This window comes from Salarias fasciatus, chromosome 5, assembly GCF_902148845.1.
Source record: "Salarias fasciatus chromosome 5, fSalaFa1.1, whole genome shotgun sequence".
In the NCBI taxonomy this organism is placed as follows: domain Eukaryota; kingdom Metazoa; phylum Chordata; class Actinopteri; order Blenniiformes; family Blenniidae; genus Salarias; species Salarias fasciatus.
Genome location: NC_043749.1, coordinates 9,377,405 through 9,391,176, shown reverse-complemented (window position 1 = coordinate 9,391,176; position 13,772 = coordinate 9,377,405). Strand labels below are relative to the sequence as shown.

At 43.6% G+C, this 13,772-nt stretch overlaps 1 protein-coding gene across 2 annotated transcripts in view; it reads left to right on the top strand.

Moving 5' to 3' along the window:
• The window catches only part of chchd6b (coiled-coil-helix-coiled-coil-helix domain containing 6b), an 80,163-nt gene that overhangs the window by 1,322 nt on the left and 65,069 nt on the right, over positions 1 to 13,772 (top strand). For both annotated transcript variants that reach the window (XM_030092243.1, XM_030092244.1), the window contains exons 3-4: positions 218 to 272; positions 889 to 1,045. In XM_030092243.1, the coding sequence (XP_029948103.1) occupies positions 218 to 272; positions 889 to 1,045 (212 nt within the window). The remainder of the gene's footprint in view (positions 1 to 217; positions 273 to 888; positions 1,046 to 13,772) is intronic.

Genomic DNA, 13,772 nt, shown 5'->3' with positions numbered 1-13,772 from the left:
TACCTGACACGGTATTCATTGCTTTTTATTTGCTTGTTATTTCCATGCATATGAATCTAATTAAAATTTGATTTGGCTTCTATTTATTGCAAACACTACTTTGTCACGAGAGGGAACGTTTATCCACACAGATGTGTCAGAATGTAATACTTTAAGAAAAAAGCTGATCCAGGCTGTAAATGCTTGTGATTTTGATGGATCTGTGTTTGATTTTCAGGTTCAAAACCAACAGAACCCTCTGCTTCAGAAACACAGGAAGAAATGCGGAAACAGTAGGTTCTCCTAACCCTAAACATAGCTGTCTCTCTCTCTCTGTTTTTTTATCTTTAGCATTTAAAAACACTTTGATCGTTTTTTCGGGGAAAGTCACTATCAAAAATCTGTCACAGAACATTAAAACTTTTATGTCTCTACATGTGGGAATAATGCGTAAAACTAGTCTATATTCTTTTCTATTTATCATGAGCTGCACGTGTTGACACGGTCATCTTATGGCCGGCTGAGGTGACAAATTCATGGAACGGCATACACTTGATGTTAATGTTCGGTTTTATTTGGGAACATATACGAGCGGAGTGAGCTGTCAGCGCTGTCGGCTGTGCTGATTTATACGACTGGCGTGCTGCTCTGCTGTCGGAATGCTCATATAGCTTCCTGAGCCTCTGGGAATTTACACACATGCCAGTCCAGCAGCGCTCACTCACTTCCACTGACATGTTTTCTGTTGGAAACTAAACATCAGTGGATTCTGATCCATACTGCTTCCGAAGGCTTCATCCAAAAAAATGTTGTACTGCCCTCTGAACAGTAACTTGTATGCTGAGAAAAATCTCACAGGCGAAACGAAATGTCAAAGGCTAAGAGTTGCTCTCCTTTTCCTGACATTAGATTTGAGCGTCAGCAGGCCCTGGTGCGCGAACAGTTAGCCCGACTGGCCCAGAGGGAGAGAGATGCTGCAGCAGCCACGGGCCTGGATGAGATGACCCCTGCCCTCATCATGGAGAAGGGAAAGGCCCACGAAGAGCAGGAAAAGGCGAAGATCCTGGTAAGTGAAGCATTTCACATCTTTACCAGTAACGAACTGCTGAAGATGTCCAGCTGTGGTCACAACTTTCTTCCTCACATTCATCTGAGTTGTCTGAGTTGTCAATCTGGAGCTTTTTCACTGTTGTTATTATTTTTAGAAGCATTTGTTTTCTCAGAGTCTCCCTCAGTGAATCTGGTGCAGTGGGAAATGTCTCCCTCTGCTGGTCAGACTTTGTCCTTTCTACTCTGAGTCATGTGAATTAGGTTAGGGTTCATCCTTTTCCACTCCTGTTTGAGAACTGCAGAGGGCCTTGAGTTAAATTTTCAGTTTGACATGTCCTGGAAGTTTGCTCAACATAGTACGACTACCAGTACCACTAATTATAATGAATTTAATCTGTTGGGCACTTTACATTCCTGAAAATCTCACAGCACTACAAAAAGGACAAAACATTTAAAGTGTGTAGAGCTTAAGGCTGCTTCAGAGTGATTCATGAGGCACAAATACATTTCAGACATATTTAAACCGAGTGGTTTACTGATAAATAACATGAGTTTTGTTCACCAGTTAAGATAAAACGGTTTAACAGCTATTGTATATAATTTTACCAGGTGTTCAGCTCTTCTCGTTCATGTGTAGCATTGATGATGATGAGTGCCATTGAATCTGGATGTTTGGTGGACATTTCCTCTCAGATTCAGGAGGTCTGTTTTTTTTTTAATTTTCCAAAGACTGATGAAATAATGCTGATAAGCAACAACTTCTCAGTGTTGTCTGAGTGGAGGCTACATCTCTATCTGTAAACCACTTCACGGACCGCGGTATGATCTCCTCTGACTTTGTGTATTTCAGACTCTCCGTCCTCTTGGCGACTGTATTTTGAGCAGCCTGACAGTTATAAGTCTCAGCTGCATTGATCACCATCAGAATAAAATGTGCCTCTTAAATCCTCCTGCAGCTGAATAATTTGAGTCCATTTCTGCGGGTCGTCACTGTGTTGCTTCATTACATTCGACTGCTTCCTGGATGTTGGAGACATTTTTACTTCTTCTTTGATTATAATTATGTTTATTGACATTTTAAAGACAAGATGGAGATGAGCAGATGTCTATTTCTTTTCTTAGACCCTGACTATAAGACAACCTCTCTTTTTCAGTCTGATTTCTGTGAAAAACAATCAGGCTTTATATATGTGAAGGGAAAATAGAACCATTGTGTTTATTCACCCCAGTGCAATTTACTTAAAGTAAACAGAGCTTTTTAGCAGCAGCCTGGTTTCCTCCCCAAAAACCCAAACAAATCATCAAGAAAGTTTCTGGTTCCTTGTATGGAATTGATTATAATAATTGTGCTGATTGTCTGATTGTCGTAATTCGGCGCTGTCACCGTTGCTTATCAGCACAGACTGCTGTCAACATTCAGAGGATTTCAGGGGATTGATGACAAGTCAATCAGCAGTGGAGTGTGTGGGCGTGAATAGAGGCATTAGCCAGTGAGACAGTTTAGCAGTTTGAAAGAAAAAGGGAAGAAATCTGCGACACTAAGCTGTACTCCGGGGCAGGATGCGTGTTCTCCAAGAATGTTTTCTGTGCGTCTTTGTGTTTGTGTGGTTTGTTCCTCTGTGCTGGTGTGGGAGCCCGTCACAGCTCAGTCCGTGTGACGGAGCCGGAGCCCGGCTGACGATGAGCGCTCATCCATTTAAAATCACCAGTTCACCTCAAATGAAATTCTTTTTTTTGACCGATACACTTCTTGAAGAGAGCATGCACAGGGAGAACATGCACACTCAGCACAGCTACAGTAGGTCTACTGGATTCAAAGTGAAACTAGTGTTAACCACTACCGCATGGCAGCGAAGATAAGGGAAATCAATACATCTGTAGGTTAAGACGTGTTTTTCCAGTCAGACTGTTATTAAGATTATGATTCTGAGTTATTGTGTTGGAGCAGAATTGATAAGTATGAGTCAATTTGTTGTCGCCACCATGTTGGCGTGCTCATGAACAACCAATAACCTGTCGCTTATCAGGAATTCTCAGATGTTTCTCTTCATTTGCTTCACCTACAATAACTAAGCCAAATGTGAAACAGTAGATTTCCCAGCACACCACCCCTCTCCCTCTCCTCCTCTCCCCTCCGTGATTGATTTGTCCTGCAGCATCCTTTCAGTGTGCCAACCAGCTGTAATGAATACTGAATGAAGCTGCTGGCTTAGCTTACACTGATATCGGCTCCCAATGTTTAATAATGTTGCATTGCAATGAGAAACGGAACCGTTTTGCCTCAGAGCCTTGTTTTCTACTTTTTTTTTTTTTTTTTTGTCATGACAAGTCAATAAAGCCCGTCGTGGTGTGTGTGTGTGCCGAGTGGAGCGAGATGCTAAACGTGTCAGCGATAGGCCGATTCGACGCAAAGCGTTGAACCCCGGCTGTCATTGATAATGAGTGTGCGTGTCAGTTTCAGCACTGATACTTAATTGCGGGTGGCACAGTGGTGTAGCGGTTCGCTCTCTTGCCTCACGGCCAGATCGTACCCTGCCCTCATCGACAGTCAGCAGGGATGAGCTTCAAAAATTGTGTGATCCTGAGAGTTAAAGGAATGGTTGGAATTCGGCTGGGTATGGAGGTGAAGCATACACTTACTCCTACTTTCAAGCTGGTCTGGAAAAAAAAAGAAAAATTTTTTCTTTTAGGCAGCGTGAGAGAAGTCTAGACAGCGTATGATTCAGTGTTTGCCCCTGATTTCCCACCTTTTTCTCTTTCTCACCCGTCCTTCTTCTTTAGTCTCACCTCTGACTCTCACTTTCTTTAACTGTCAAACTCTTTCATTGTCGCCTCATTTCAATTCTTCCCTAATCTTAACAAAGCAGAATTCACGTCTGAGATTATACCAAATAGATATTCCTGTTTTTGTTGTATTAGCTAGGCTTATAAAGAGCTTCAAAGAACTCATGAATCTGATTTAAAAAGCTCCTCCAGTAACAAATCTCTGCGCTTAGCAGGTGGGCTTCCCTCTCTTCTTTGCATTTTCTATCGACCTTGCATCAAGCAGCAGCAACACAGCTGGAGGCTCGCAGAACAAGTTCCTACCCCCTCCTTCCCCTTTCCTTCCCCATCCTGCCTTAAAAGCTTCACTTTAGTAGTTTGGGAGCTGTCTGAGGAAAAGACGCAGCCACACATCCAGCGCCGTGACACCAATGCACAAACGCACACAGCCCCAGCATGCGGCCGCCGTGTTATTGTTGGGGTGAGGAGGTGGCGAGGGGGGTGCGAGGGCGATACCCGTGGAAGAGCCGAGCTGCTCCCCACGCCGCCTCGGGCTGCCTGTCACACATTTACCTCTGCATCAACATCAGCCGGCACCCCTGGGACCGCGCACGCCTTATCTCCGTGTGTGTTTCCGCATATGCATACCTGTGCATTAAACTGCCTCCGACTGTTCACACCAGAGCGACGTGTGTGTGTGTGTGTGTGTGTGTGTGTGTGTGTGTGTGGCAGGACGATATCTGCTGGAAAGGTTCATTCACAGTTCAGTCAATACTATATTCCCATTTGTAAACATTTCAGACTGTTATGTTTACGTTTTTGTCAGAAAATTGAGCATCAGTTCTCGCTGTCGTTGAGCCCAGAGTGGACTCTTATCTCAGTGTGGAGCTCAAAGTGCTTTTTAAACTCTTCTTGGTTCAATCCCCAAATGACTATTGGCAGCTTTTATTGCTCACCTGTTGATGGAAAGGTGGTGTGGATCTGGCACTGGGTCTACATAAACTCAGTTCCCTTCAGAAAACAGAACTAAAAAAATTGTTTCATTTGTTTGATCGATTTTAAACTTCTTGGTTTTGTTTATAACTGGTTGCTGCTTTAAGCTCTGAAGCCTGAAGTACTTAAAATTCCTCCTTATGCTGTTTGCTTCTAACCGATTTAATTGACCTTGTTGTGAACGAATTTTGATGTGAGAAAAAAAGTTAACAAATTATGTCAAAACATTTTTAATATTTTACAGAGAAAATATTCCATTGTTAACAGTTTTTCTCCTTAATAAAGGCAACTAATGGAATTATTTGTACTAAATTCATCTTTTAGTGTGAAAGTCCTCCACAGTGATGATAAAAATGTTGAAAAATTAAATGAAAAAAATTCAAATTAAAGAACTAAACAGCAGATGGAAAGAAGCTAACTCTTCAGTCTTGTAGTAATCTTCCTCTGCCTCTTGGGCAATGTCAGCTGGGATGGGCTCAAACCCCCGGTGACCCCACTCTGGCTAAAGCAGATATAGGAGGTGGTTGCCGGTTGATTCCATTTAGATTAGCCGATCACATTTTTGGATTCTGTCCATGTTTCCCGCTTGGCCGTGATACTCCATGTGTCCTTGCTGCCTGCTCCATTTGCTTCTTAGAGGAAAAGCTTTCCATGTCTGTTGCTCTCGCTGCCCAATACTCTCTCCTGCATTTCCCAAAAAATATACACACAGTTAAATTCTAGACTTATGAATTTTGTGGTGGAGCTATCTATCCCTCCATCTTCAAATGTTAGTTCAATTGAGAATTAATTGACTGTTTTGGAGTTTGTTCAACCAATAATTGAAAACTTAGCCCAAGTGTGAGTCCGTACTGTCACGTTTCCGTTTCTCCACTTCATGTACAAAGACGTCCCCAAGAAGTGCATCCAGCCCGGCTTTCGGCACGTCTCCCCTTCCCATTCTGAAACTATATTTAACAGACGCACCTGGAGTAAAGACACGCCGGAGATGACAAGTTACATTAACACCTCGTCTCTTCTCCTCTCCTTTCTTTCATTAGCACCTCCCGTGTTTGTTTTTTTCCCCCTGCCTGTTCTCTCCCACCTCAGAGGTGTCATTTCTGCTCCAAGTAAAATGCAATTAGTATGCACAGGTATTCAGGGCTGAGCGTCTCACACACATACACATTCAGACAATAACAAGCATCTGCTTTAAGCTATTGGATTTCAGAAACCTCCAGGTGGGTGAGCAGCAGAATAGATTTTGCATACTTATGTGTGTGTGTGTGTGTGTGTGTGTGTGGGTCGTGGGTGAATGTTTGTAGTCCTGTTTATTAAAAGCCGTCTTTTATCTGCTGTCTCCAATGAAAAACAGTGATAAACAAACAGCATCAGTGGATACAGTTTTAATTTAGATCTGTTTAGCAGACTTTAATAAATCTCGGCGCATGCTTTTGAATTGAAGAATACAGAAGGTACCGGCAAGCAATAGAAGAATACTGATATGTGTGAATATATCACAAAATAAGATCAATGAAGCAAGACGGTCTCTCTTTTTTTTTTTTTCCATGCAGAGTTGTACGACAGATATTGTCAGGTGTTACAAAACTAAGAAGCCTTCGTGGAAATGTATAATGCAAACACAGATGGAGAAGTCTTATGAACATATTTGGATTATAAAAATCCTAGACTGATCCCATCCTGATGAAGGTTATTCACTTCAGGGTCACTCCAGCATCCAGATCAGCTGCTATATCACTGTATCTAACCTGTTTCCGGTTGAGTCTATCCAAAAGTTTTCACCCTGGAAACAGTTTTTATTATTCCTCCTGCGTCATCTCGTCTCCACGCTCACTTTTTTATGGTCTGTTCTAACCCGGGGGTGACGTTTCTTTGACTCCCACTAACTCAACATTAACAGTTGGCACTGCTGTCAAATCTGCCGTATTTTGCTTACGATCGAAATTGCTCACTATGCTAATCATGCAAAACAATTTTGCTAAGCCTTGATTGAAGCTGTGTGGGGCTGCAGGCGGTGACATATTTTGACAGAAAAACAAATCAGCGTCGTCTTTTCAACTTGTTCAAACGGATATCTCGAAATGGGAGCGCTGTCTGTTCTGCAGTCTGAAGTGAAATGTGTGATAAGCAGTGCTGTGCCCATTCGGTCAGCCCTCCTGTCCCTGTCCCACCTACTTCTCTTTTTTTTGCACTGCATTTGAACTCTAAGATGTCCTCAGTTTTTTTTTTTTTCTCTTTTATATATAATGTCACAGATTATGCTGATTCACTTTTATATGTTGAAAAATAATCAGCGGCTGAGGTTTTTTTCCTCTCCTTACTGTTTGTAATTGCATCTACTTTTGATATTTTTTTTCATTTGCACTGGATGCATGTTTTATGTGTGTTTTCCATCTTATGTACTCAGTGTGTTGGTTTACCGTGTCTGCCAAGCCCACCTGGTCCTAAATCCACACACCGCCACCAGGTGGCAGTGTTGAAGCACATTTGGTTTTCCAGAGGGCTAAAAGCAGGAAGAATACATGCTCTGCACAGCAACATGTGCTCCTGGGTAACCTCTCCTTCCAGTCTCTGTTCAGTCCTCATCCTCCTCATCTTCACCTTTCTTTTGTGTGTTTTATGCGTGTGTTTGTACACCAGCATGTGAGTGAATATTTGAAGTGAAACATTTGATGCGGTTTGATGGAAACTGGAGCGAAAAGTCCAGACTCGAAGTGACGAACACACGTCCGCAGCGGTTGATTTCCACACGTGTGAAGAGCAGCATCCAGCAGCCGACACCAAGAAATGACACTCGGCTATGGTGGAAGCGTTCTCCCCTCAATATGCAGCCTTTCACTTCCATGATGTTCTCGCTAACAGGCAGCCCTCCCGCCGCCTCTTCTGAAAGACATTCGTCTGATCACTAAGTATAATTCTCTCTAATAGATCCGTGCTGCTGTTTCAGCACAGTGCCTCGCTTCTATCGATTCCCTTCAACCACAATGCGTTAACCATTTTCCTTGGCGACATCATTACACACGCTGTTGGAATTTCTACGATTACCAATTAACATACTTATTTATTTACGTTCCCGCAATTTCATGCTTCCTTATTGAACTGGCTGTTGGGTATATCATTCTGTCAAGCCACATCATCTCAGCTGTCCGTGGTTTTTGAACCAGCAGATATGTTCATGGTATTTCAATCTGTTCCACTGAAGCGAAGATGACAGCAAACATCTTGAATAATCCAGAAATCCATCGTCGGGCAGATGACCAGGAAACACAAATAGGACTGTCACAGTAGTTTTCACTGAGGACTCAGGCTCCTTCCTGCAGCTTTAAAGCATGAGCTTCAGATGAACTGGTGACTCTGAATTAGATTGATGGATTTGATTTTCATCAACCTGACATTTTATGTTTGTTTTGAAAAAGGCTGCCTATTTATTTGCCAACGTTCATCGCGTCCCTTCGAGGTGAAGATTTTAGAGCCTTCGTCAACAATATCTGATGTCGGGGAGTGGCAAAGGCAGCGAGTGTGTGGAAGCATTACGCTCCAGACGGGCCAGAGGAGCTCACAGAAAGAAAACACGGTCAGCAAGGGACCATGGGACCTGAAAGAAAGAGGGGAGAGATTTGGAAGATGCTGTTGTGAACGATTCGGATGTCTGACGGTGACTGCCAGCCCGGCTTGTTAGCCAAAAACAGACCGAGGAGGGCAGAGGATGAAAAGACAATGGGTGAAAGAGGAAGAAAAGGGATCAATGAAAACAGACTAAAGAATTTAAGACGTGTCAGCGGAGTGAGAAAGGTTTATGGTGGCGTCGGTTGGCTGCATATCAGCCTTCTACACAGTCCTGCCTTTCGAGCCTGTGAAGGTGACGCACTGTGAAAGTACGCATATGCACACAGTGGAGGGGGAAAGAAAACCCTTGATTTCTATTGTATAGAAATAGTTCAGACACGTTCAGCATTCACACATGGCTAACCCACTTGTTATCAGCCAGTGTAATCACAGACTTGACATCTTTTCTGCATGTTAAAGCAGCTAAGCCCTTTGTGAACACACACACACACACACACACACACACACACACACACACACACACACACACACACACACACACACACGTAGAGCACTCCCCCGTGGTCTCGAGCAACAGTAATTGCTGACGAGCCGAGCGTTCGCCGGATGAGAAGATTTTGATCGGCGCAGAGCCGTGAGAGAAGGGTGAGCGCCTCACACAAATCCTGTCGGTTCAAAGGACAAACGCGTAGGAGTGGAATACCTCTCCCAACGCCGCGCCGCGCGGCGGCGATGCAACCAGCCAGACGGCCGGACGAGGCTCATTATGCAGAGCAGAAATCATGTCTCCCAGATGATTCTCCCCATTCAAGGGCTTAATGAATGAGGGAAAGGTTTTTGAACTTTCAGGATTTTTCATCCGTTTAGGGAATTGTGAGCATCTCTGTTGCATTGATCACTGTCACAGGTACAGAGAGTTGGTGTAGTATCTTAATTTATCAAGTTATAATGTAGTGTTTTTTCACCGGTGTGATCTCATCTCGTACTCGTCAAGTTAAGATATTCATTTCTTATTTGCATTTAATAGCAATTTATAGTCAGTTTTATGGTTGCCCTCTATCATCACCTGTATGCTATATTATGTTGGTTTATTATGCATTATGCGCAGATAGAAACAGTGTGTCTTCACTTTCAATTATGAGCTTGTGAAAATTTTTAACTGAAGCTTGGACTCCATAAATAAGCCCAGAATTTAGACATCTCTTCTTTACCCCATCTCCTTCTCTCCCCATCTTCCTGTTTGCGTCTTTTTTTAGGGACCGAGCCCGAGGGCGAGGTGGCCTCAACTGAGGCCACCTTGCCTGAGGGCAAGGCCTCTATTGTTCTTCGTCCGTTTGTTAGGGACCGAGCCCGAGGGCGAGGTGGCCTCAACTGAGGCCACCTTGCCTGAGGGCAAGGCCTCTATTGTTCTTCGTTCGTTTGTTTCTTATTATTATTAGGGACCGAGCCCGAGGGCGAGGTGGCCTCAACTGAGGCCACCTTGCCTGAGGGCAAGGCCTCTATTGTTCTTCGTCCGTTTGTTTCTTATTATTTTACTGTCGCACTCGAGCACTAATTTGACCCCCTAAACATGCACGAAAACTCACCAAATTTGGCACGGACATCCGGACCGGTGGGCACTTGATATAATGAAAAAATTAACCCTATAACCTCATCTGCTCTCTAGCGCCACCTAGAAACAGTAAAATAGCCACAGCAACCATTAGGAATGTCGCAGAGAGACCAAATCGATGTGGATGCGTTTGTCTCCTCGAGATCTAAAAGTCTCTCATTGACAAAAATGTCCTAAACCCAACAGGAAGTCCACTATTTCCCTTTCAGTGTAAAATTTGGCAAAAAATGACTCCTCCTTTAAAATTATCTGCTCCGAGACCGCTTGTCGTGGAGACGTCAGGTTGGTGCCAAATAAAAGAGGACAAGTGTCTCTCCCAAAGTTGTTAAAAACTTTTTCAAAAGTCTCAGGGTGTGGATTTTATTAACCCTTAAAGTTTGAAGTCTGAAAACGCACTTGCAACACTACAATGGACAGTGCGACCCGCACGAATGTCGCAGAGAAATAAAATTAACATGGATGAGTTCGTCTCATCGAGCTCTACAATTTACCAAGAGACATACCTATACCTAAATCCAACAGGAAGTCCGCTATTTCCTGTCAAATCAAATGTGCCTCAAAACACTTTTCACTCAAAAACCACTAATATGGACTGTTTCACCCTTCACAGTGTGGTACAGAGAAAAGAAACATATGCACGCGTTCGTCTCATCGAGATCTACAACTTTCTCACTCGTGCCTATGACCTAAATGCAACAGGAAGTCCGTCATTCACACTTTCTGCTCAAAATTTTGCTCAAATTTTGCTCAAAAACTCTCTCCTTCTTCATCAATTAAGCCTCCCGTTTCAAAACTATAAGTCTGACTGCTCTGAAAAGCTCTACAGTGAAAGACAACTAAATTTCCTATCACTTTCTGACATTGTTTGCTCACTTTGGTCCACGGAAATGCATTTCCCCAGCTGTTTTGACCAAAGAGAAACTGTGTGTCTGCCGAGTCACACTCTAACATCATGTGACCTACTTATGCCATATATGGGCATAGAGCCTCAGGGCTGATCTGAGAGCTGCTGTAAAACATTCTGCATGTTGTCCCTGCTTTCCACAGTAGATGGCGCTCCGTGACCATAAATCACACGAGTGATGGATTGCTGCTCAAACAGGCAAATGAATGTATGGAATCACACTCACATGGATATATTGGTGTTTGACATAGTGGAGCAGACATGACTATCAAAATCAGAGCCTCACACCCCATATTTTTGCAAAATATGACATTTTTAACAAAGCACAGGGATAATTTCAAATTCAACAGTGTTAAAGGGCAACTCCGGTTTTTTTGATACCTGGACCTTATTTATAGGTGTGTGCCTGCTCATATACTCACTCAGACAAACATGGTGCAGCTTGGATTCCTTCAGAAGTTATTTAAATCCAACCGATTCAGCGGGGGCCACGGCAATGGAGCTTCCCGCACTGCAATCCATTGCCGTGGCCCCTGCTGAATCAGATGACAGATGCTAACAGCTACATGTTAGCGGATGGGAGATGCTAACAGCTACATGTTAGCGGATGGGAGATGCTAACAGCTACATGTTAGCGGATGACAGATGCTAACAGCTACATGTTAGTGGGTGGGACATGCTAACAACTCCATGTTAGCGGATAGGAGATGCTAACAGCTACATGTTAGCGGATGGAAGATGCTAACAGCTACATGCTAGCAGATGGGAGATGCTAACAGCTACATGTTAGCGGATGGAAGATGCTAACAGCTACATGCTAGCGGATGGGAGATGCTAACAGCTACATGTTAGCGGATGGAAGATGCTAACAGCTACATGCTAGCACGTGAGAGATGCTAACAGCTACATGCTAGCGGGTGAGAGATGCTAACAGCTACATGCTAGCGGGTGAGAGATACGAGATGCTAACAGCTACATGCTAGCGGATGGAAGATGCTAACAGCTACATGCTAGCGGATGAGAGATGCTAACAGCTACATGTTAGCGGATGGAAGACGCTAACAGTTACATGCTAGCAGATGGGAGATGCTAACAGCTACATGTTAGCGGATGGGAGATGCTAACAGCTACATGTTAGCGGATGACAGATGCTAACAGCTACATGTTAGTGGGTGGGACATGCTAACAACTCCATGTCAGTGGATAGGAGATGCTAACAGCTACATGTTAGCGGATGGGAGATGCTAACAGCTACCTGTTAGCGGATGGGAAATGCTAACAGCTACATGTTAGCGGACGGGAGATGCTAACAGCTACATGTTAGCGGATGGGAGATGCTAACAGCTACATGTTAGCGGATGACATATGCTAACAGCTACATGATAGCGGATGGGAGATGCTAACAGCTACATGATAGTGGAAGGGAGATGCTAACAGCTGCATGTGAGCGGATGGGAGATGCTAACAGCTACATGTGAGTGGATGGGAGATGCTAACAGCTACTTGCTCACGGATGAGAGATGCTAACAGCTACTTGCTAGCGGATGAGAGATGCTAACAGCTACCTGTTAGCAGATGGGGGATGCTAACAGCTACATGTTAGCGGATGACAGATGCTAAAAGCTCCACGTCAGTGGATTGGGGATGCTAACAACTCCATGTTAGTGGGTGAGAAAGTGCTGGAAGTCTATGGAGGAGCAAGGTTCCCAGTGACCTGGACTTCGGTCATCAAGGTACGAGGACGACCTCAGTCGGGTCACCTTGCCAGAGGGCGAGGTCCCGTCCAATGCCGCTTGCGGCTTTAATTAGGGTCCGAGCCCGAGGGCGAGGTGGCCTCAACTGAGGCCACCTTGCCCGGAGGGCAAGGACTCTATTGTTCTTCGTTCGTTTTTTCTTATTATTATTATTATTATTATTATTATACTCCTGGCGTCTTTCAACGCAATTTTGACCCCCTAAACATGCACGAAAACTCCCCAAATTTGGCAGGCACATCCAGACTCGCGAAAAATTTTATAATATAAAAAAATTAACCCCATCTGCTCTCTAGCGCCACCTACAAACTAGCACCTTCAACTAGCACAACCGAGACACAGTAAATTCTGCACCCCTGTCAAGTAGGAATGTCGTAGAGAGATAAAACCAATTGCTGACATGTTCAACTCATTAAGATCTAAAAATCATCCATTGACACCCTTGGCCTAAATCTAACAGGAAGTCCGCCAATTACCTTTCAAAGTAAAAGCTTCACACAGCTGTTTTACAACACCATTTATTGTAGAGATGTCAGAGTAGTGCGCTCTGATAGAGAAGAAGTGTCTCTACAAGAGGTGTAAACAACTTTTTCAATAGTCACACGGTTTACATTTTATTAGCCCTTCAAAATAAAACTCACATTTTTGCAAAAAGGGTCGCTATGGCCAATAGGAATGTTGTAGAGAGATCAAACCAATTATTCACACATTCGTCTCGTCGAGGTCTACAAATCTCTCATTGACAAAAAAGACCTAAATCCAACAGGAAGTCCGCTATTTCCCTTTCAAAGTAAAAAATCACTCCTCATTTAAAAATTATCTGCTCCGAGACCGTTTGTCGTAGAGACGTCAGAGTGGCGTGAAATAATAGAGGACAAGTTTCTCTTCCGATATTGTTAAAAACTTTTTCAAAAGTCTCATGGTGTGGATGCTGTTAACCCTTAAAGCTAAAAGTCTTAAAATCCACTTCAAACACTACAATGGTCGCTACGGCCCAAAGAAAAGCCGCAGAGAGATAAAACCAATGGTCATGCGTTAGTCTTACAGAGATCTATAAATGACCAATTGACACCGAAAACCAAAATCCAACAGGAAGTCCGTTATTTCCCTTTAAAAATAAAAGTCACATTTTTAATAAAGCGGTCGCTAC